The 25,646-nt window shown below is 38.5% G+C and overlaps 1 protein-coding gene across 1 annotated transcript; it reads right to left on the reverse strand.

Annotated features, from left to right (window-relative positions):
* On the reverse strand, nucleotides 1-25,090 carry CLRN3 (clarin 3). Its single transcript, XM_020791537.3, has 3 exons — nucleotides 15,208-25,090; nucleotides 7,196-7,375; nucleotides 1-2,478 (listed from the first exon to the last, which is right to left on the reverse strand). Exons 1-3 carry the CDS (start codon nucleotides 15,434-15,436, stop codon nucleotides 2,210-2,212), a joined length of 678 nt encoding a protein of 225 aa, XP_020647196.2. The 5' UTR covers nucleotides 15,437-25,090; the 3' UTR covers nucleotides 1-2,209.
* Nucleotides 25,091-25,646: the final 556 nt, after the last annotated feature.

Raw genomic sequence — 25,646 nt, forward strand, 5'->3', positions numbered from 1 at the left:
TGGTGTGGGCTGATGTGATGTAAATAGGGTTGCTTGAAGTCAAGGGGAGAAGTGATATGCTATTTGGTGCAATCTTCACGTCCAAATAGCGTATCAACCTCAAGCAATGCTTCAACTCCTTCGACTGTCAATTTAACATTTCCTCTACACCTCTGCAGGGGATATGAAATTATTATTTTTGCCTGTGCTATACCATTTCTGATGCATTGAATCACTTAGACTTTTTGTTTTTCTTTGAGTGTAATTCCAATTGAGAAACTGACCCCAACCATGTTTTCTATTGACACTTCACACAAGGGCAAACAATGTTTTTCTATTTAACCTAAGTGATTCAGTGCAACAGCAATGGTTTAGCAGAGCCAAGCAAAATTTTTCACTTCCCCTGCCCCCAAGTAGAGGAGCAGGGGATGTGTTTAATTTGCTGATATCCTGAAGTGTCTTGCTTATTGAGTCACTTCACAATACTGGAAATTGACGCCAGAAGGAACCTTGGAAACATAGACAGCTGCATCAAAAAAGTAGACGCCCCGACAGGGACTCAAAAGATGTGTGTTGGGGTGCTCTGGGGGCAAATTGGTCCGCTCTAGCCATTATATCATGTGATCACCAGAAAAAAGGCCAAACTAATCCACCCCCACAACACACCAAACAGTGGGACAAATGCCTGTCTGAACAATCCCTATGCTGCTTTTTAGAAACCATTCACTTTTCTTAATGCATAGAAAGAACCCTGCTAAATCCACATTTTAGAACATAGCTAATGCTAACCAGAGCAGGGGGGGAGGGATGTCTGGGAGCTGTAATCTAAGTAACAAGTTCTTCTACAAGTTCAGGCTACATGAGGCTAAATGCCCATCTATTCTCTTCTTGAAGGCAGCCAATCAAAAGATCCCAAATTGTGTAAGCAGGACTTGCATACAATTGGTCATTGTTGAGCCCCATGGCAGAACAGTAAAATACCTCATTTCTGATCAATATAAAACTATTCCTTGTCAAAATAATCCATGCTTCAACATACTAATAAAATTGTGTTAAAAATCAGCTCTGTTTCCACCCTTATGAACATCCCTATGGGTCTCTTTGACACCCTCTCCACGTGGAAGATCTGGGGGCACATATATGTATGGATTTGTCTAATTCTTTTCAAAAGCCATTTAAGAGTCTACCTACAAACAATATGCAAACTGTCCACAAAATGTGGACAGTGAATTTCAAGAAGTACAAATATATTGATATGTTGTAGTTCTCCAGAACTAAACAGTGTAGAATGATACTCTGAAACTCAGAAGACCATCCTATAGCTGCTCAGTTATGGCTAGTTTCAGCACTTCATCATATCCATAGGTCAATATGGTTTGCAGAAAACAAGGAACAGAATGACAGCCATGTAAGCATTTATCCTGATCTGGCACGCTTCCCTTTGCATGCCAGGTTTCACACTGGATGCAATGTGGTAATGCAACCAGTTGTATGATTGGTCACGCAATTGTGGGGAGTGAATGTCAGAGTGGGAGAAATGCTTATGTGATTCTTTCCTCTTCATATCGGGCACAGGCCATTATTCTTAAAAACTATTTTTCAGGCTCTGCCTGATCACTGCATTGCTTTCAGAAAGAATATGATTTTCAATAGTTAATAATTTTCAATAGGTTGTGGGTGAGATGAATGAGCTGGGTAAACTGTTCGCCACTGGCCAAATTTCCTCCCCTTCCCATAGATTTTCCCCACTGGCCCCCTTCTCTTAAGTATACTTTTATAAAACAAAATCTAGAGTCATGTGGAGCAGTGCTTTTTTGCAACAGCCTAGAACACATTTTTGAATAGTTGTATTTGGCCTTTATAATGGTATTTCCAACCTATGGACAATGGAGCAAGTGTTGGAGTAATACAACAATCTACCTCGGAATGAATTTTTAAGTAAAATAAGAAGACCCACAAATCGTACAGATCTCTGATGAATCCTTAAAGAAATAAATTTATGAAAGGAAACTGAAATACATTACAATAGCTTAAGAAATAACTACTTAAACATAACATATTGAATTTCCATTGTTAGTTTTGGTGGCATGGTAACATTGTTGTTCAATTTTATAAATTTGGGTAATAACCTTTCAAAGAATTTCCCATATTATGAGTCCATAGGCCACATGTCTAACTGATGGCTAAGTCTTTGCTTTAACATGCTCTTGAAATGAAAGAACAGAGGCCACTAGAATAAAATGCCATCTTTTGGTGCAATTTCTGTCGGTCTTTCTCGTTCCTTTCTTTTTGAATTCCAGGCACGTTGATAGAAAACAATTATTGTGATGGTGACAGCATTGAAAAGGGCTATAAGTAGTATGATCCAGTATGAATATCCATAAGTGTTGGAGTGTTTGGACTCCTTTAAAGGCCTGCAATGTCTGATGGCCAACAAAGACAGTTGGTTCACTTCCACATTCACTGGAAACAGTATCAAGGTCAGGAGGCAGCAGAATCCTAAAAAGTAGAAAAGAAAACGCTTCTGTTCTTATTTAGGGGACAACAATAGACATAATTCTTTTATTTCATTGTGAACAAACACCAGCCAAAGGGCTTGAATTATGAGGGGAATGAGAGGGACCTTTACGAAATCTGCAGTTCTGACGCCTGAAACTTTCATTTATTCTCAATCCTAGCTGCCTTGGAGCGTTGTAATTTTGTGATTAGAGGGCATTCGAAAATTAAGCAGACCCCATCCTCACCACATTATTTCCGCATTGTGATATAGCCATGCAGAACAACTATATGCAACATTTCACCTTGTTTCAAGAGATTTAAATGCAGCGCTTAATTAGAGCTGTGGTTCCATCTTGAAACCAATTTTGACTAGTAGGAAACACCAGGTTTATTTTATTTATTTATTTATTAGATTTTTACCCTGCCACTGTAGACAATGTCTACTCGGGACGGCTTACATAGATAAAAACACATTAATACATTAACATATTAATATAACTTATATAAAAATACAATTATAAGAATTAATTGCAAAACAACACATTTCCAAGATGGCATAACAAAAAAAAATGTCAGGGCAGGGCTTTTAAGGCTTGTTTCACACACGTGGTGTTTTTTTATTTGTTTTATTATATTGATCATTTAAAGTGGCCAGTGAAATTCTCCTGTCTCTTGAGGTTAAGTATAGCAATAATGGGCATACAGACATTTGGAATCTGTTTGTTTTACAATATGACACACTATTCTTTCTTAGGCACTGTCAACCAGCATAGACCCCCAGACATTATGAACATCTCTTCTGAATTTCACCCCCTGAGGGGTGAAATTCAGAAGCATTTAGAATAGCTTAGAAATCTTCCAGTGTTGGCACCAAATCACTTCCAAAGGGAAGTTTTGGATAATCCCAATAAAGGGTTGTTACCAATTGATTTTCTTCATCATGGTCCACATGATGGATCACACTAGAAAAGCAATGTAACAACCCTTTATTGGAACCATATTTCTATTTGCTGAATGTTGCATGCGAGTCCTTCCAAATGTGGTCAACTACAAGCCATAGTAAGGCAATGTGGTTACTAGGGCCTGAGAATGATAGAGGTTGTAGTCTAACATGCCTAGAGAGTGATAGGTTGGGGAAAGCTGTTGAATGGAGCATACCAAGTAGTGATGTATTTTGCTATGCAATTTCCCACTCCCTTGAATAAATTCTTTTAGTCCAAAGCTTTCTGTTACAAAAAAGCAAGTGTCTCCTGAGACATATTCAGTGTAAGAAATGGAGTTATTTCAGGAGAAAGATCAGAAGGATAGCAAAATACATCAAAAGAAACCAGATGTAAGCCTAATAGAGGAATGAAGGGTTATATCCCCGGGGATGTGCTTGATGGAGTTCATTGTACAGTCTAACATTTCACAACTTTACAATAAATATTGAAAACCCATTCCCCATCCCACCCCATGTATTGCTTTTTTTCTCTCTTAGCAAAGTTTTGCCCTACTTTTACTACTTCACTTTAGTTTTAAAGGCTAAACTAAACTAACCTTATGATTTCTTTAACCAAGAATAAATAAATAAAGGAAAAGGAAAATGCAAAATAGGTCAATAGATTCAATCATGTGCCTATGCCTGTAACATATTTACCCTCCCAATTGCTATGTGGGCAGAATATTTGTATGGTGTAATAACCACAGGTCAAGATCATAAGTGGTTGGATGTATTGGTCTTTTAGAGAAACAAAATTCAAAACCCATAATAGGACATTACCCTTGTTAGGGCCAATTAAATTGTCAAAGATTAGTAATGGAAGATCAGCCATTGCAAAGCAGATCAGAGCTTGAAAAAGTTTACTTGTTTGGACTACAGAACTCCCAGAATCCTTCAACTAATTTGGCTATTGTGCGATTCTAAGAATAAATAACTTTTTCAAGCTCTGGAGCAGATAATAGGAATGACAGCTTTTGTAAACGTATAGAAAAACTATCTGGCAAAATGAAGTAATTGACTGAGACAAACGATTTTGGATGTGAGGAAAGTACTAAGGATTGTTATATTCTTCATTAGCTTTGCATTTTTCACTACCAGGAAGGGGGAAGAAATATTTCTGGGATCTTTGTCTCATGTGCAAAATACCTTCACAGTCTTTGGCTACAATACTGTATACCTTGACTTGGCTGAAAGAGGGAGGTGGGTGCCATTTACTATTCTGCCTTATGGAGAAAACTGTTTCGGGCTGTTCTTGAGAGGTGGCAACAAGACAAGAGACTTGATGCAAGAGTTTTGTAATTAGGTCTTGTGATCGCAGCCCTCTGTCGTAGCAGGCTTCTCGATATTAATAAGTAACTGATCATTCCCAAGATCGTGTCAGATAGTTTCACCATCACCACTGTCTGTCTGCCTTTTCTCCCTTGGTTGGGGCTGGAAGTGGGATATGGTGGTGCTGTGGGCTAAACAGCAGAAGCCTGTGCTGCAGGGTCAGAAGACCAGCAGTTGTAAGATCAAATCCACCCGATGAAGTGAGCTCCCGTCGCTTTGTCCCAGTTCCTTGCCAACCTAGCAGTTCGAAAGCATGCAAATGGCAGTAGATAAATAGGTACCACCTCGGTGGGAAGGTAAAATGGTGTTTCCTAGTCACGCTGGCCACGTGGCAATAGAAACTGTCTCCGGACACGCTCTAGGCTCTATGGCTTGAAAACGGGATGAGCACCGCTCCCTAGGGTCAGACACGACTGCACTAAAAATGCCATGGGGAATCTTTGCCTTTTGGGGCTGGAAGTAGAGGAAGGCTCCTCATAGCCTCTCAGATTTAGAGAAGAGATAAGGAAAAACATCATGCTTTTCTCCTTGCAGTGAGTCCTCCACCCTCAAGAAACCTCACAAGAAGTCTCATGAGGTTTCTCAGACATTTTGTGGTAGGCTTTGGGGCTTTTGTTTTTGTTTCTGTTTTTGGGAAGAAATACCAAACTGCTTAGAGTTATTACAGTTCTAGCACAGAATGACATATTCCCTGGCTAGGACTCACCTGAAAGGGGCAGAAGATGCACCCAACTGTGCAGGATTCTTACAGTTCTATGCACACGGGGCATCTTTTCTACAGAGGGCTCACCTGCAAAAAAGGGCATGAAGCCTCTCTTTTTCTAGCATTTTCTTGTATGGAAAATGGGAGAAATAAATAAAAGAAAAAGAAAACAGGGCCATGGATTAGTTTGTGCAGAAAGCTGAGAAATCTTTCTAATGCTGTTTTTCTTTACTTTTGGGTTTTTTGTTTTGTTTTGTTTTTGGTGGGGTCAGGAGTACACAACAATGCTGCTTTCATGTAATAACTTACCAACAAATGACACATTACTTTTTCATATTAAGAAATAGCAGCTGAACAGTTTTAGAAGCCAGTTTAGAAAGAACTGTCCATTGAGAGCTGTGGTTTTGATCAGAGCAGTGGTTTTGGAGAAAGAGGGATTAATGTTTTCTCTTGTTATTTCCCCAGATTAAATAGCTCCTACGTGCGCATACAAACACACTATTATTATAAGCCCTACTGGGGAAAATGCAGACTGGAAACTCCCTCTAGAGAGCATGGTAGTGACAGAAGGGGACATTTGTAAGGATTTTTGTGCAATGAGTAACATTCATTAACTTCTTGTAAAAGGTAGCTATAGTAGCATCATTTGGGGATTTGTATCATTTTTGTTTTTTGAAGTGTATTTTTAAAACCATTGTTGACAAGGTAAAGCATTATTAACATATCACTAACACATCTCTCTTCAAATAATTGGTGACACTTGCCAGATATTATGATGAAAAATTACTACCGTAAGTAACGAGTCAAGAGTTTTTTGGGGTTTTTTAAGTCCCAGTCTCTCACTCTGCCCTCCCCCCCTTCCTTGTTGTGTCAGTGCTTCCCATCTTTCCCCTTTGAGTTCACTAGCAGCGACAAGGGTGAGGAGAGAAAACAGCTTGCTTCCCTTTGCCTGGCAGCGTCCCTCAAGCAGTTGCAGACTAGGAGGAAGGTATATAACTATGCAGCAGAAAACAAAAGATGAACCCTCTTTGGAGATCATAGAATCATGGAGCCTATGAAGCTATCAAGTCCAATCCCCTGCTCAACGCAAGAATACAAATCAAAAGATATCTATGGGTTTTCTGGGCTGTTTGGCCATGTTCTTAAGGTTTTTCTTCCTAGCGTTTCGCCAGTCTCTGTGGCCGGCATCTTCAGAGGACAGTAGTCAAAATTCTGTCTGTGCTCTGGTGCAGTTTGTTGGATAGTTGAGTATTTATAGCTGTGGAATCAGCTTTTGTCCTTTTCAGACGTTTGGGTGATTATGGTGATCAGCATGCTTTTGTTTTGGGTGTATTATTGTGATAAGGGGGAGAGATGATCTGTCACTGTGATTCACCATTGTTAGTGGTCTTTCTTCACTAATTTTGTGGGCTTTCAGATCTATTGGTGCAGAGGATTGAATTTATGAAGGTCTTCATATGGACATTTCATAACTTTGTCTTACATTTTAAAATATATTTTAAGACAGCTTCCGGATTACATCCTTGTATGTTACATAAATTGATCGTTGCAATGTTAAACACTAAATAAACAAATAAATCCACTGGCTATTTCCTTTTTCTGTTCCCACCCTGCCTCTGCTTTTCAGATATATTTGCTAGACACATACATACCACATTATCATGTTTTTGCAGATATTATATACTGCAATGTACGTGACTTACCAGATATGGAATTCCAGGTATAGACCCCAATAGGACCCAAAAACGTTTGGTAAGGATTGCTAATGGCATTATAGCATGTAAAACCAGAGCTGAGTAAGAGACTGAACAAATTAAATACTAGCAGAACGATAATCACGATGTTGATGCTCTTTAGCTTGGTATTTTCCAGAATATCTGAAACTGAAAAAAAAATCAGAGTTGGTATCAGAAGATACATAAATCGGTGCTTCTGATAAAAAAATGTCCTCATGTGAACTGATTTCTGTGAGTTTACATGTAAAGAGCTAAAAATGTGCAATCTTCCTTAAGAAACAGTAGGTGCTCATGAAAGCTGCCACTAGATATGATCTGTCATGTTTAATTTCCCCAGAGAGCATCCTTACCTACAAGTACAGCCTGCTATTCAGTCAAGTTGACTGAAATCCCAGTTCACATTTACTTCATCTGTCTTTTCCCAATCCTTCCATGTGATCTTTGTATTATTTCTGTAGTTTACCCCAGAGGCTTACACACTTACATGCATGGCTACTCAAATGTAAACTGAGTTCAAGTGTAAAAACTCACCAACTGTAATGACTACTACCCAGAAGTATACTCAGTATTTCAGGTACTTGGCTGACAACAATAATAACCTAGCACCCGACAAGAACAGTAACAGAGAATCTGGGGGTGGGAAGCACACTGAAGCTGCTGAAACAAAGAAAGCTGCAGGGTTATGCAATAATGAGATCAGATCTGTGTTGAAAACAATTTGCTGTGTGCTCTATCTCTTTATCTAAATTCTGTCTACTGGCACCAGCTGTGTCTCTGTTTATCACCAGGATTTGGCTACAGGTACGGATTCTGATAAAATACTTAAGTAGACCTCACAAGTCTGAAATCTGCCTCATAATATAATTACATCCCATCAAGTCAATTGATGGCATGCCTTCACTAAGTTTTCTAGGTATATTTAACCCACAGTAAGGTTTTTACTCCCAACAATGGCTTCCAGCAATGTTGCTCCCTGCTAGGGAGTGGGGTCTGATTCAACAGCTCTGTTTTCATTGTACATGGAGCAGACAAGGACTCTGTTGGCCACCCTCCTGCACAGGGCTTGCTTGGCCATCGGGTGGCTGGACAGCAATGGCTGGGGCAGCAGCGGCATTGAGGGGTCTCCCCAGCTGTCAGAGGTGCCCCCAATGCTGCTGCCACTGTTGCTATCACTCTCACTGCTTCTGCTGCCCAACTTCCCACTGGACAAGCAAGCCCTGCAGAGAAGGAAGGGCTCTTCTACTTGGCAGATGATCTGACATACTTTAAAATGGTACCATACTTTCTTTTCTAAAGCGCAGTAATGCTTATGTTATATGAAATTATGAAAGTAACTTCACGTTCAAACCAAATTCTATCACGCATATAGTTCTGGCCATATACGTAGAGATAGAGAGATAGAGAGAGAGATAGGTCAGTGAGTTAGATATCTGACTGTAGAGCCAGAGGTTTGAAGTTCAATTCCCCACTGTGCAACCCAGAAGAGCCAGCTTGTGTAGCCTTGGGCAAACTGCATAGACCCAGAATGTCTTCAGAAAGGAACAGTAAAACACACACAGAGAGAGAGAGACAAAACTACTAAGATTAGGGGTGCTAAAAGGTCAACAGAGGAACACTGTATCTGGTTAGGGTAAAATAAAGTTAAGTGAAAACAACATAAAGAAGAATTCTGTAGAGCAGGTACAAGAGTGGCAGATTCCTTTAAACAAGAATCCTGTGATGAAGAATCTTCAATGTTAGAAGCAAAAGCTGCTTTCAGAACAATTGGAATAAATACATCACTGGAACTAAATGGGATACTAATAAACCAATTTCAAGCCACAGAGAGCTCTGTAAAAATAAAAGTACATTCCAATCCTACAGATAGGAGATGTGTATGACTGTTGTAACTATAGGATCACTGCGTGGATTTCCCAAGCAAGCAAAGTGATCCTCAAGATTCTACAACAAAGATTAACATGTATGAAGTGAGAATGCCAGATGTCCAAGCTGGCTGTAGATAAAAAGAAGATTCACTAAAGGTCATATTGCAAATATATATGAGCTACTAGAGTGTGCCAAAAACTTCAGAGAAAATTAATGTGGGCTTTACAGATGATAGTAAAGCTTTAAACTATGTTAACCATGAAAAGATACAGATGTTGTGTCTGTGTGTCACAATATTTGATTATCCTAATATAATCTTGATGAGAAGGTGCTATTAGGTCAGATGTGGAAAAACAGAATAGTTTCTTATTGGCAAAGGTATCAGACTAGGATACATTTCACCTCCATGTATGTTTGAACAGTATTCAAAGGCTGGATTAGATTCTCAGAAAGAGTGGGAAATGATGGGGAAATCACAAAACTTTTAAGGTATATAAATGATGCCATATTATTTGCAGAAAACAACAGTGACTTGAAACGGTGACTGATAAAAGTTGAAAAATAAAATGACTGCAGTTGAATGCTAAGAAGGCCAAAGCCATGAGTACTAGATAACTTTTAATTAAGAAATCAAAATTGTTAAAGCTTTTCTATACCCTCAGTTCCACCCTTAGTCAATACAGAGACTGGAGCCAAGAAATTAGAAGAGGACTGGAATTTGGAACGGCAACTCTGAAGGAACTAGAAAAATTCCTTAAGTAAAAGGATGTGCTGTTACAGCTCAAGGCCAAGATTAACCATAGTATTGTGTTATGCTATCTCATTACTATGTAACTAACGTGAAAGCTGGGAGTGAAGAAAACTGACAAGAAAAAAAATCCATGAAATGTGGTGTTGGAAAAGAACATTATGGTTAATGTACAGTTTGGACTGTCAGAAAGACAAATGAATTATTCTTAAGCCCCTAGAAAAGTCAATACAGTAGTACTAGGGAAAGTAGAGTGCAGTAGAAAAAGAGGAAAACTGAACATGACATGGATTTACCCAATAAAAAAATACCTAGTTTGCATGACCTTAGCAGGGTTGTTAATTCGTTTTGGAAGTCATTGATCCATAGCAGTGCTGTAAGTAGAAAGTGACTTGACAACACATGGCAATATCAGAGATTAAGGTGTTCCTCCTTTGATTTTCAAGGACGGGCGGACAGAAAGGGAGTTGCAGCAGAGGATCTACCTAGCAGAATGATTATTGGCCCTGGAAACCAGTTTGGCATGGGTGCAGTAGTGGCTAGCTTGGCCATGTTCCTGATTTCCTTCCTTCATTTCAATGAGTATTCTGACAAATGCTAAGACAGAGGTATCTATATTTTGACAGGTTTATTTCACATTAAATGGAAGCTACCTGGTTTTCCCAAAAATAAGACCTAACCTGAAAATAAGCCCTAGCATGATTTTTCAGGATGCTCGTAATATAAGCCCTACCTTAAAAATAAGCCCCAGTTAAGTGGAAAAAAACCTCCACCACTGTGCAGCAACCAGAAGAAAACATGATTGTATTTGAATCTATAGATTACTATAAAGTACATGAAAAAAATAAAACATCCTGAAAATAAGCCCTAATGCGTTTTTTGGAACAAAAAAATTAATATAAGACCCTGTCTTATTTTCGGGGAAACACAGAAGATGAAACAGTCAATGCCACTTTTCTTTTCTCAGCAGACAGTATTGAAAATGCAGTTCAAGTCCTATCTGGTAGGTGTTTAAGAATAGAACAAAATAAATTAAAAATACTGAGAGGTGACTTAACAGTTTCTGGGTCTGGGCCAGTTCATTGCGTCTATGTTCTGCAAAGCTGAAGAAGGCACGGTTGTTTATGATGTCATATAAATTGTTAATGGCAGCCTATTAAGATTCTGTGACTTTGATCAAGCTTTGTGTGCTTTGCACTGTTAACATTCAGAAAGTTAAATAGAAGATCAAGTTTACTGTTTAGCAGAGTAGAACTCCACAATAAATTTTGAGGATAATATCAAAGGTCTTTGTTCGTTTGCTGTAAGGCTACTAATTAACTGACCATTTAATGCAGAAGAAAATTGCTCTTGCCAGCAAATTCCTTGCCACTTGAGAACTGCTGTATAATGTCATCTGTCTAATTCACACGGCATAGTTTTTACAGCACGGCTTCATTCTGCTTTCACATTCAATCCCCAGTATTAACAGAAGAATCTCTAGACATTCTACCTGGGAGATGGCTGCCCAGTACAATACACTGAGATGTGATGCACAGAAAACAATGGTTTAGCAACTTTCATAAAATGTGAGGTCTTACGAAAAACTGATTTTGGAACTTCAGAATGGAGTTTGACTATGTGATTATGAGAAGCTATGGGTTGTTCTGAAGGAAATGGGTGTATCTCGGCACTTTATTGTCTTGGTGCATAGCCTGTATTGTGAGCATGAAGCTACAGTTAGGCAGAATACAGAGAGACAGAAGTTTCAGCAAAGGCACCAGCTAAGGCTCCAGTACTTTCGCCATCTCATGAGAAGAGAAGACTCCCTGGAAAAGACCCTGATGTTGGGGAAGTGTGAGGGCAAGAGGAGAAGGGGACGACAGAGGACGAGATTGCTGGACAGTGTCATCGAAGCTACCAACATGAATTTGACCCAACTTCAGGAGGCAGTGGAAGAGAGGAAGGCCTGGCGTGCTCTGGTCCATGGGGTCACGAAGAGTTGGACATGACTAAACGACTAAACAGCAACAAAATGGGTGCATTTTATCTCCCTGTCTGTTCAATCCGTGTGCAGAACATATCATATAAAACGTTATTCTAGATTCAGAAGGAGGAGGAATGAAAATTGGTGGATGAAATATCCGTATTGTAAGATATGTAGATTATATCATTTTACTGACAGAAAACAGCAATGACTTGAAATGACTATTAGGAAAAGTGAAAGAAGAAAGTACCAAAGCAGGACTGCAGTTGAATATTAAGAAAACCTAAATGACTACAGAAGAACTACACAACTTTAACATTGACAGTGAAGAAATTCAAATAGTGAAAGGTTTTGTATACTTTGGTTAATTCTAAAACCAAACGGAGACTGTAGCCAAGCCATCAGAAGAAGACTTTGACTCAGAAGGGCAGCAGTGAAGGAACTAGAAAAGATAATCTAGGGTGAAGATGTGTTACTGGAGACCAAGGTCAAGAACATCTACACTATTGTATTCCCAATGCAATATTGTATTTCCAATACATGTACAGATATGAAAGCTGGACAGTAAAGAAAGCTGGCAGGAAGAAAATTAATCCTTTTGAAATATGGTGCTGGAGAAGAGCATTGCAAATACTATCTCTGGAGGCAAAATTGATGATGCTGAGACTGTTATACTTTGGGCACTTAATGAGAAAGCTGGATTCACTAGAAAAGAGAATAATACTTGGGAAAAGCTGAAAGCAGCAGTTAAAGAGGAAGATCAAATATGAGACAGATTGATTCCATGAAGAACGCCACAGGCTTGAGTTTACAAGAGCTGAGCAGGGCTGTTGAGGACAGGACACTTGGGAGCTTTTTTGTTCATAGGGTCACCATAAGTTAGGGGTGGCTTGACAGCACATAGCAACAACAATCCTGAATATGACAGGACATGTTTTCCTTGTCGATCTTTTATTGTTTTATTAAAGTTTTTAATTGGACACTAAACCTGTGAAATGTTTTGAACCAATTCAGTTTCTTTGACCGGAATTCATCATCTTTTCCAACAAAAACAGAATAAATTTTTATGGGAATCTAAAATCTAATTTCACACTGAAACAAAGTATCAAATTTCCAAAACTTAATAGCAAAGATTTTAGAGATAAACAGTTTGTTAGGCAATGTGCAGATTACTATCCAGTATAAGGAATCAAAAATGACAAAACAGAGGCTGTTGTGATTGAACAAATTATGAGACGATTCATGCTGGAGATGACAACAATGCTAGCAAAAGTTGAAGGCAGCAGTAAACGAGGAAGTCCAAATATGAAACGGAATGACTCAATAAAAGAAGCCATGGTCTTGTGTTGCAAGAAGTAAGAGGGCTGCTAATAATAGAACATTTGGAGGTTGCTCATTCATATGGTCAGCATAAGCTGGAAATGGGGAAGGAAGGAAGGAAGGGTCTCAGCAAGGGATTTTATTTACTGTACACTGAAATATTTTTTTGCACCACTCATTTTAGCTTGTCTACCATTTTCTACAAAGTAACAAACATAAGAGGAAGAACAGAGATGAGAAAAAGGTCTGGTCCCAAAATGATCAACCAGATCCCTATGAGAAGCCCACGATGAGGATAGGACAGCAGTAGCCATCTCCTGGAGATGTCACAGAACAACTGGTCTGCAGAAACCCATTATCTATGAAACAGAAGTTGGCCATTGTGAGGAAAGCTACCCATATAGGCAACAATCCCCCAAAAACACTCCTTATCCACTTTCTCTGTACTATATACAATTGTATACATGCTTGGTAACTCACATGTTTTCTCTAACATAAGCTGACCCAAATGTTATAAGCATATTTTACTTTCATAGGAACTGTCACAGCTCCTTGATCATTTCAGTAAAATAGTTCTTCAAAGCCCAGCTTAATTTGCTAAATATAGTACAGTATTTATTGGAGAAATATTATGTGTATCAACAGTCTATTGTATGCATTTCCTTTCAGATCTGACAAGATTGTGTGAACATATTTTAGCCATTTAAATCTCTCTGTGTGTGTGTGTCAATTATTCACTGAGATGCATTTAGTATGCATCCATCTAGCATTTCAGAAGCTTTGTCCTTTAGAATCAGGAAAATAAATAAGTAAACAATTTGAAGACAACCAAGGATGTGGGAAACAAAAGCATGCAGGAAACAAAAGGTGGAGCCTAGATATGTGGAGCATACATCTGAAAAAAGCAGCTATGGCATTTTACCATAAAATGATGATGCCCTTGAGAAATTTCCATCATATTGCAGCTGCTTCACTTGTACTAATTAATGATCACACAAGCAACCTACTTGTAATGTAGCTCTAGAAAAATGACCGTATGCCAATATTGTAAATCTCTCTCGGAGAAATGACAGCCTTGTATGATCTTGCTGTTGTGACATGACAGTGCTCACATGAATGTTCATGCGACTGATCAGCTATCTGGAATATTACACCGAACCAGTGCTTTTAGCTTCATAATCTTAAGAGCATGAAGGAAGTTCTAGAACTCGTGTTAGAGGTTTCCATATGTAGACTCTAGTGAAATGTCCATTATAATTTTAGGAGCTGTGCCCATTACTACAATAATGCATGCCACAGCAATAAATACTGTGACCTAAGAAGATCTGCTAGATCCACCCAAAGGTATGTCTGGTCCAGCCTTCTCTGCACACAATGGCCAAGCAGCTAGTAGTCATCATGGCAAGCAGCCATGGATTGCCTTGTTCTCCATAAATGTGTCTAACCTCCAGTTAAAGCTGCACAAACTGTTGGTCATTGCTACATATATAGTAATAAACCTCATTGTTTAACTATGTGCTACTTGAAGATTACTTTCTTCTGAATCTCCTACTATTTAGTTTTAGTGGGTGATTCCAGCTTCTACTACTAAGAGAACGGGGGGGGGGGGGAATCTGTATAATCTCCACACTATGCACAATTGTATATATTTCCATTTCTACAGTATTTACTTGCCTGTTTCTGAAGCTAAACAGCCCCTGAGAGATTTCTATCATTGCAATACAGTATTTTCTAAGGGTTGTCTAATAGTACCAAATTATCTATAGGTTACTGTTCTTCCAGATTTAAATAACTTTCCTCCTTCATTATCATTTTAATGCTTCTAGCTAGAGTAACAATTTTGTCGATGATTTTGAAAGGTTTATTTGTAAAACACCTGCATCTACGTTTTTAATTCTATAACTTGTTGCTTCCCGGTGACATTCTTGTCTTCTATAAAATTAATAATAGTTTATTGTCTTCCATAAAAATGGCAATGCATAAGCAATGTATAAACATAGACATGACTTGTGATTCATAATGAACCAAGAAAGTTTGGATTCAACGAAACACGCACATTCACTCACAATAATTATTTACCTTGGAAATTTGTGTCTGGTTTACCAATTCCTTCAACTACAGCTATTGAGCAGAATCCTTCAAAAAGTCCATATGTAATCATTATCTTCACTGTAGAATTTCCCTCAGTGTAGCTAATCTCACTTGAGACCCAGTTTTTGGTTGCAAGAACAAGACAAACTATCACAAAGGAGCAGAGGCTGGTGATGGAGGCAGAAGCAAACATCAGAGATTTTCTCCTGGATGGCATTTTTGTCAGAAGGTAAAGTGTTTTGCCCAAATGAAGTTCGATTCAGCTTTCCGCTACACTTCTCAGTTTGATTCTTCACTCCTTTAATGAGAAATCCACAAATTGTAAGAGGTGGAGGTTATTGTCGTTGGCGTTTATGTTGGCAGCAGGTTTATGCTCATAAACTTTGGACTAAGAACAGTGGTAATAAAGATGTAAAACAGCTGAACTTTGATCCACAGCAAAGTGTTACCACAGTGACAAGGAAAGCACTCCAATCATAAATAGCATCTTTCAGCTTTCCATAACCAAATAATTTGACAGTTGAGTGCTGTTGAATAGGAGTCTACACAAAACACAAATTATAGTTTTATAGACTGGTTTTAATATTTTTAAAATAAACATTCTGCATGGTGATGGTCTTTCTTCCCACCTTTTAATTATTTTGTTTAATATTTGGCATTAAGACAAAACGTGATTTCCTGGTCTTAGTTCCTGAGAAAAAAATATCCAACAGCAGATGGTGATTATACACTTGCGCATGCGCATGCTGCTAAACACACACACATGCGTGCACACACACACACACACACACACACACACACACACACACACACTTCATCTCTAGTTGACGGTGTGCTCTCACTGGGAATAAGAACCACAATTATATTAATTTAAGCATTTTATTTATTTATTTATTTATTTGATTGATTGATTGATTGATTGATTGATTGATTGATTGATTGCTTGCTTGCTTGATTGATTGATTGATTGATTGATTGATTGACTGATTGATTGATTGCCCATCTAGAACGGATCTACTCTGGGTGGTTTACATATACAGTAATATAAAAAATAAACTAAACTCATTATTTTAATCATTTTATAAATTCCAAAGGTACATGATGCACCGGTGGAAACAATTTATTTAGGCTGCAAAATGATTTTTTTTAAAAGTTAGTTGGCAGGGGCTTTTAAAAATATCTCACTTGTAAATTGATTTGTTTCAAATTGAGTTAATGGTTGTGAACACTACTGTTGATTTACTTAATGCCTTTGTTGATCTTGAGTGTCATTGGCATCACGGTTTTGCCACTCCAGTTTTAAAACATCCTTTTTAAAATGGTTATTGATGCATCACTTAATGCACTGTGACTACAAACTTTTTTTGTATGTGAAGAGTTTATACCCTCATAAATATGTTCTATATTACAACCATATCCCACTTTACTCCTTTCTGACAATGAAACATTATTTTAACTTGTGCTTTCCTCTTCAGTGCTTCTCTCCTTTTGTTCTTCAATCTATATGACAAAAAGTGGCTCTTTGGTGATGTTTAGAATAATTTCTCTGATGAAGACAGACATCAATTTAGTGATATATCACCTTTTTTAAAAAAAATTGCCAAAAGGAAACAAACAGTGTGCTGCTAAACAAGAAAAGAAATGAGATGATTTTATCTGTGTAGCCACCAAAACTGATTTTAATTACCAGAAATAAACTGAATTAATTTAAGTCAAAGTGAACATAGCTATCAATTTCTATACTGTATGACTTAATACTGATGTAGAAAAGTCAGAACAGGAATCGATTCAAATAGGCAGAGGGACCGCACCCTTAATTTATGCTACCCCTTTTAATATGGAAAAGTCATCACAATGTGATTTCTCCCCATTTTTTTATAATTTCTGTTCACTTACTTCCCACATGGTACATATTTCTTTATTCTGAAAGATAGCATGTTGGGTAAAGGCAAGGCTGAGAACAGAAATGGCAAGTTTAGTGGGAAAGAATTAATGTTGTTATTCATGAAAAAGCAAAAAAAAATCTGTTACATTCATGCTGAAAGGGATATTTTTTTAAAAAATCTAATTTTATATTGACATTTAAACATATGTTATATTATGACACTAAAAACCAAGGTGAAAAATCCCATCCATAATTTCACTTTTTAAAGTTTTCATGTGTTAATTTCCATATCAAAGCAAGGGTTTTAAATAGGCACATGAGAAAGTTCACATTTAATTCAAATTTGAATGGAAGTCTCTTTACTTCCATTTGTTTATTCACATTCATACCTCACATTTTCTTCAATAAGCTAAGGCAATGCATGTGTCACTTTTCCTTCATTCTAATAGCAACCCTGGGCAGAAGGTCAGATTGAGATAGGACAGGTCCAAAGTAATTCAATGAACTTCAGGGCTTTACTCCCAGAGTAGCTGAGCTCTTTAAGCTTCCAGAAAATGTGTGATGAAGAGCAGACAGGCGGGACGCAGACAAGCAATCGGGCAGGTAAGGGGGCGAGTGATCAGGTGGGGCCCGGCCTTTTTGGCAAGCATGATGCTTTTCTTTTTTATTTCTTTTTCATTTTTATTTCTTGCTATCTGGTATAGTGCTATATTAGATAGCAGGAATTCATGTGGAATGAATCGATTCTATGTACATGCACTGCAAAATCAATGGACCTCTGGTGGAGGAGCAGAAAATCTGCTTGGCATGTATCTTATGTTTATGGTAAAATTTAAAATACCGGTATATATATTTTAAAGCAGAACCTGGTACAACAACAGGTTTTATTGTCAATGAAATTGAGCCCTAAGACTTCTCTCAAGAGATCAGAGGATTAAGCCATGGACATGCAGACACCCAGACCTCATCTTCCTTCCATGGTCTCTTTTCTTTGCCCAACACTTATATTTGAATTTCTAAGAAATATGTGTCTGGATTCTGCACAGCTTTCCCTCTTTAGGAAGCCCTGTAAAGGACATAGACTGTAGTGTGCTTGGTTCCTATCCTATTCCAGCTTTGGTTCTGGCTCAGCATCCTGAACTCCTGTGCCCTCAAAGCTTTCACACTTCTAGCTAAGCAATAGCAATAGCTTAGTCCATTTTTACACAGAAGATCATAGGAGGGCTTTGCCAGAGGTTCCTGTTAGCCTGTAGTTTAGTACTTGAACCATTTTATCTGCTGTGTAATAGGAACGTTTATTTCTTATATTTTATCATTTAAGCCACACTCAGTTTCCTCACACACTCAGCCCCAATATCTTTTGCCAAAGTTAATCCTTCTTGCAGGCCTTGCATGTGCAGTAGTTAGGGTTATTTTCACTTTTTGTTTCTGTTTTTAAAAAGTAAGATTTCTGAATTATATGTTTATTGCCAGACACTGTATACACATAATAAACATTGATAAAAACACTGATAAAACCTCATCCCATAGAGAGGTTGATCTAGGTTTTCTGGTGCAAGAGGGTTGTTTAAGATACTTTCTGCCCTTGAGACACAATCTTGGTTTCTATATACCAATGCTGGAGAGCCTTTAGCCCTCTGTATGTTTTCAGCTAAAATAGTCACAAACCTGTATGAGTGATCATGCTGGCTTGAGCTTCAGAAAACTGAACACTGAAACATCTGGGGGGGCAAAGGGCTTCCACTGTGGCAAATTACTTTTATCCACTCAAAGCACGATAAAAATTAAAAATTCAGATACATGGAAGTTTCAAATATTGGGCTCACAAATTAGAAAATAATTTGTATTACATCATTGCAAGCTTTGTTTTGTTTTTGTCAACTACACATTTATGTTTTAAGATTACTGTATAGGTAAAAGCAAAGAAAAGTACAAAAAGGAGACAAAAACGTGATGGCACCTTAAAAACTAACTTATATATATCAGTCTACATTCCAATCCCAAAGAAGGGCAGTGCCAAATAATGTTCCAACTACCATACAATTGCACTCATTTCACATGCTAGCAAGGTTATGCTTAAAATCCTACAAGGTAGGCTTCAGCAGTATGTGGACTGAGAACTCCCAGAAGTGCAAGCTGGAGAAAGCAAGAGAGAGCCAAAAAAATCTACTTCTGCTTCATTGACTATGCAAAAGCCTTTGACTGTGTGGACCATAGCAAACTATGGCAAGTTCTTAAAGAAATGGGAGTGCCTGACCACCTTCTCTATCTTCTGAGAATCTATACATGGGACAGGAAGCAACAATTAGAACTGGATATGGAACAACTGATTGGTTCAAAATTGGGAAAGGAGTACAACAAGGCTGTATATTGTCTCCCTGCTTATTTAACATATATGCAGAATACATCATGCGAAGGCAGGACTGGATGAATCCAGAACGGGAATTAAGATTGCCGGAAGAAATATCAACAACCTAGCCACCTAGAGTGGTCGAAATGACTAGATAGGTGGGGTATAAATACAATAAATAAATAAAAATAAAAAATAAAAAATAAAAAACCTCTGATATGCAGATGATACCCTCTGATGGCAGGAAGTGAGGAGGAATTAAAGAACCTCTTAATGAGGGTGAAAGAGGAGAGTGCAAAAAATGGTCTGAAGCTCATCATCAAAAAAAAGGAAGCTCATTGCCACTGGTCTCATCACCTCCAGGCAAATAGAAGGGGAAGATACGGAGGCAGTAACAGATTTTATCTTCTTGGGCTCCATGATCACTGCAGATGGTGACAGCAGCCATGAAATTAAAAGACTCCTGCTTCTTGGAAGGAAAACGATGACAAACCTAGACAGCATCTTAAAAAGCAGAGATATCTCCTTGTCGACAAAGATCTGCATAGTCAAAGTTATAGTTTTTCCAGTAGCGATGTATGGAAGTGAGAACTGAACAATAAAAAAGGCTGACCGCCGAAGAATTGATGCCTTTGAATTGTGGTGCTGGAGGGGGCTCTTGAGAGTGCCCTGGACTGCAAGGAGAACAAACCTATCAATTCTAAAGGAAATCAACCCTGAGTGCTCACTGGAAGGACAGATCCTGAAGCTGAGGCTCCAGTACTGTGGCCATCTCATGAGAAGAGAAGACTCCTTGGAAAAGACCTTGATGTTGGGAAAGTGTGAAGGCAAGAGGAGAAGGGGACGACAGAGGATGAGATGATTGGACAGTGTCACTGAAGCTACCAACATAAATTTGACCCAACTCCGAGAGGCATGGAAGACAGGAGGGCCTGGCGTGCTCTGGTCCATGGGGTCACAAAGAGTCGGACATGACTTAACGACTAAACAACAACATAATGCTTGTTCAGACTAACACGGCAATCCCTTCTACAATTACATGCTTCAAGAAGTAGAGCATAGCTTAGACGATTTATTTTATGCCACAGGTGTGTGCACATGTATTGTATTTTAAATCTGCTTGGAAAGACTTATGGATGAAAGATAATATACCTGCTTCTGATATGTGCTTTCAAAATTACAGGAGGTTCCCTTGGATATTTAACCACATTATTATTATTTTAATGAGTTTATCCTAGTGCTAACCACTATAATTACTGCAAATGCCTACTTAAGATGTGACGAGCTGAATAAAGTCATTTGTGCTATTAGTATGCTTACTGGGTTTCCTCTTTCCATTCTGAATACATTAGCAATATCAGTTAGCTGAAAGCAGTACATTTGCACATGGAGGCAGGATTGCCCCATCATTTGAAACTCTTGGTTATTCAAGGGAGTAAAGTGTAGCTGCTGTGCTAAGTAAGAAAAGCTGAGATGTTTGGCCCAATGATCAGATGACAAACCAAGTGTTAATGAAATTGATGAGACTTCTTCCCCCAGGATTTATTAGGATCATAAAGAAAAATAAACAGCTATGAAATTATGAGTAAAAATTCCCCAAAATGTGCAATAGATGAAACTAGTCTTAAATCTTTTTGCCTTTTTAACAATTGTCATCATTTTGCAGCGTAGGGAAAACAAATAAATTAGCATCATACTGCATGCTATTGCAAAGTTAAGTGGCTTAAAAATAAATTTTCTTCATGCCCTGAAAATCAAATCACACACTACTAATTGATTACAATCTGACACAGAGTTAAGCATTCTAAAAAAGAAAATGAAAAACGCTATCTATGTGGCTTTAGGGCGTCATAAGTTGTTAACTGCATGATCATGAAGAATGTACCTACTTCTTAAATTTTAAATAGCAGTCAATAACTGGGACTGAATAGTGATACCATTATACACACTACACACTATACACACAAAAAGTACTGTTCACTCCAGAAGTTAATCTGCTACTGATGCCAAAAGTACTTCCATCCTGGGACAAATAGCAGCTGCAGAGGGGCATTTTCATCAGTGCTGTGAAGTAGAGAAAATAGTTAATTCTTTCTTTACAATCAGGTCCTGATCTTGACTGTCCTCCCATTGCTATTTAAAATATAAAAAGAGACATTCATTGCCATCACCCACGTAATGTCACATCTGATTTAGCCTTTATTATCCCCCTGTTGCAGATGGGGGTTGAGGCTCAGAGAGAGCAGCCTGCCTAAGGTCCTCCCGTGAGCCATAGCTGAGCAAGATGCAAGCAAAAGATTTTGTGCCTTCTTGCTTAGGCTATTTGTCCATGCAGTACACTAACAATCAACAAGGTATCGCATAACAATCACCATTACTTGAGTACTTTTTACAAAATGCTGTGCTATACTGCTCCTTCATTTCAATGACTCAGTGAAGAATTTCATGTATGCATGATAGATAAGGTTGTTCATAGCATATGTGTGGGTGTCAGTGTCATACATATGGAAAGGAAAAATACCTTGCACAATATTGAAATCTTATTGGCATGGCAACAAATGGTTTATTCAGTTCATCCCACAGCTACCATAATGCTAAGCACATATGCGCATGCGCACACGCGCATGCGCACGCGCACGCGCACGCACACACGTGTTTTACTATCATTCATTTCGTAAATGACTCATTGTGCATGAAAAACTATTTTGACAATGCTTTGAAAAACTGTACTAATGGTGCATTGGACATCTGCCCTCTTGTGCAGCGGAAGGATCAGAGTGTGGAATAGTTTTTGGGTTTTTTTGAACTGCAGTTTCAAAAATCCCCTAGTTGTAATCTGAAAACATCTTTTAAATTCTGAGAAGGATGTACGTTGAAGGATGACTTTTAGCACACTACTGCTCAAACTTCATTTTCATAAGCATAATATACATTTTTCAGAGTTGTTTTGCTCTGGACAAAGTGTGATGACACTGCTTTATGTTTGTGTGTTTATGTGCTCATTCTCCCTCATAAGGTAAGAAGCAAGAGGTGAGAGGGAGGATTTTGGCAAATCACCACTTTTTTGAGTGTATGCCAAGGCTCGTTCTCCCTTTCTGCATTGGTTCAAGCAATTGCACACCTGAAGCAAAGCAAAAGGTGTTTCAGAGTTTTGAATTTCAGGTAAAACTTCCTTTTGCTACACAGTAGAAGTACAGGAGAATTGTAGCTATAACCTCCTCAGAGTACACTGCTTTCTCATTAAAGACTCAATAACTCACTCTGAAACATTTATAGGAGAAAGAATAAAAACTGTTTCTTTATTTAGAGTTGCTTGAAATTACAAAGATGTGTATACTGCTTTCTTTAGTTCCTGCATATTAGCAACCAACCAAACAGATCATCAGCAAACAAACAACTGCCACCAACAGATTAAAGAGAAGAAAGAAACACTCAGTGGAGACGTGTGCTTCTCTTTGAATTCAAAGGCTGGAAGGAATAATAGGTTAATGCTGGATAGAAATACAATCAGCCCAATCCCTCCCAGTCACACAAGCCACAGGTAATTTTTTTTAGGGGGGTTTGCAAATAAAATCCCCAAAATAGGATCTGTATTTTTAAAAGCAGAGACCTCTCCAGTAGAAGGGAAGCTATAGATGGGTAGAGACTGTGAGCTGACTTGCATTTCCTAATGTGTTGTGAGATCAACAGGGGGGGGGATGCAAATCAGCCTGCCCCAAATGTTAGGATCTACCACATTTTTTGTTAATTTGGTTGCTCCCTGACGGAGATGGGGGTGGTGGTGTTATGTCACTCCAGAGCATAGGAGAGTTCCATTGTTAAAACTACAACACCCAGTGGGCATGCAGCTTATGGGATTCTGGAAGCTGTAGTGTATGTGTGTGTGTGTGGGGGGGGGTTATTCGCTTGTTCATCTTCCAATATGATGTATACTCACATGCCTCAGCAATGCCTGTCTGCACTCAACATAGGGTAAATAGGCCAATCTCAGTCTTTGCCAGTGGATAGCTGAATATATATCTGGTGTTGGAAATGGAAATATTCACAAACCTCTGAAAGCAAATGTCAGTCTCCCAGGACACCCTGCTGTTGGCCTTAAATTAACAATTGTGGAACAAACAAACTTCAAATAGAGATTAGGGTGAGGGATTTTTGAATTACAGTTCATCAGAAGGCTTCAGTCCATTACCAGAGGCTTGAATAAGAATAAATTTTCTTATCTCACTGCCTATGTTAATTGGCTTAAGGAGTGCCAGGATGTTTATGCTATCAGCGACAGCTTAGTGAATGGCCAAAGTTAATAATGTATGTAATTATCGCTGTCACTACCTTCTGCGTGTAGTTTCCTTCTGACCTTCTTTCTATAAACCCACCTCCAACCAGGTATACTGCGCTCAGCATAAATTCTGGGTAGTATTCCATGGACCAGATGACGTTGGGTGTAATCCACAGAAGTCCAATGCTACCAAAAAAAAAAAAATAGTTTTCAATGTGACACAAAAGCAAAGCAAAGTGTGCTGCTTATATACTGTCCCATAGTGCTTCAAGCACTCTCTGGGTGGTTTACAAGTTAGTTATGCAGGCTACCCAGAAATCTGTTGTTTCACAGCAACAGACACTGTCACCCCTTTGGGGATTGTTGTAAGTGTAGAGGTGGGAAAGAGGGAGGGGAGACTTTTTCCTGTTCCATCTGATAAAACCATCCCAAAGTAGGGATTAATGGGACATTATGGCTCTTCTTTTTTTTTTTTCACTTCTAATTTCCTATTGTCCTGTTCACCTTCCTGAATTATTTGGACAAATGAGCATGTAAGGGGATTCTTTACACCCTTTAAACAACCCAGTGTGGTATTTTGGGAGGGGGGAAAAGCCACAATGCAATTTCAGAAGTTGGACTGGAGGTAAGATGGGGCTATCCAAAGAAATTGTAGCCTCTGCAGTGAATACAGCTGAGTGCATTTATCTGGGCTGGAACAAAGAACCCTGAGGATTATATACCTCTGACTAAACACTATAGACCTCCACTTTACCTTTTCTACACATGAGAATCCACTTGCAAAACACACATACAGACCTTTGTCTGCTGACTTAATCAAGGGAAGGTATTAAGATCCATCATAAGTGGAGTTTGAGATCAAATTCCCACAATTTTTGACAGGTTGCTTATTTCTGTTATTGCTAAAGATCTTATTTTTCCCTGCTCAACACATCCCATTTCTAGTCTCGCTCTGACTACATTTTATATGTTAACATGAGTCATGGGGGAATTATTTATGTTTATTTGTTTAGAACCTCTCTATATGGCTCTTTGTCATGTTAGATTTCAAGGTGGTGCATGGAATGTAAAATTAAATAAAAGACAACAACCAGAGTAAAGGCAGCGGACATAACCTTGAAATAAATTTGCATCTGATTATAAAAACCAGGATAGGAAAATAATGTTTTTGATCACTCCCTAAAACAATAGCAATGCTGGTACAGGGAGAACCTATTTTTCAATATTGTTCCACTGCTTGAGAATTTATCTATGTACAATTTTTATGAATGCTCAGTCATTTTCCGATGTGAGTGAACATGTGTTGATCTATTTGTTTGTACAGTTAGCATGTCAGCAATTGGCAGTTCAAGGAGATACAGTGCTGCTGTATTAACTCTACATATGCTTTGGCCAGCACATTTCAAGGACTAACAGAGGTGGTGTTGGACTCCAACTGACATCATCCCTGAACACTGGCCATGCTGACTGGGGCTAATAGGTGATGGAGGTCACTGATTACCCCTCGTATGGGCTGAAACATTTATTTATTTATTTATTTTTATTTAATTTCTATCCTGCCCATCTAGACTGAAGTCTACTCTGGGCAGCTAACAGTATAAAGAATAATAAAATAAATAACAACATTTAAACCATAAGGATAACAATAAATTAAGTTTTGACAGGAGGGAAGGCCTGCCTAAAGAGCCAGGTCTTGAGTTGGCTCTTAAAAACACCGAGCAAGGGAGCCAGACACATTTTGGGGAGGGGGAGGGGAGAGAGAGGTTGTTTCAGAGGCGAGGGGCCACTGCTGAGAAGGCCTGCTTTCTTGTTTTTTCTCTTTGGGCCTCTTTTTAAGTTCAGATGCACTGAATGCTTGTACATTTGCTTGTAGTATTGGCATACTAGCAGCACACCTGCCCAGGCTGCCACAGGGA

This window comes from Pogona vitticeps, chromosome 3 (assembly GCF_051106095.1).
Source record: "Pogona vitticeps strain Pit_001003342236 chromosome 3, PviZW2.1, whole genome shotgun sequence".
NCBI lineage: Eukaryota > Metazoa > Chordata > Lepidosauria > Squamata > Agamidae > Pogona > Pogona vitticeps.

What these genes read in the sequence shown, in the direction of transcription:
- CLRN3 (XM_020791537.3), bottom strand. Translation starts at nt 15,436, where the DNA reads ATGCCATCCAGGAGAAAATCTCTGATGTTTGCTTCTGCCTCCATCACC. An exon ending in ACCAGACACAAATTTCCAAG is followed by an intron (nt 7,376 to 15,207) that starts GTAAATAATTAT and finishes TTTTTTTTTCAG; the next exon opens with TTTCAGATATTCTGGAAAAT. An exon ending in TACCTGGAATTCCATATCTG is followed by an intron (nt 2,479 to 7,195) that starts GTAAGTCACGTA and finishes TCTACTTTTTAG; the next exon opens with GATTCTGCTGCCTCCTGACC.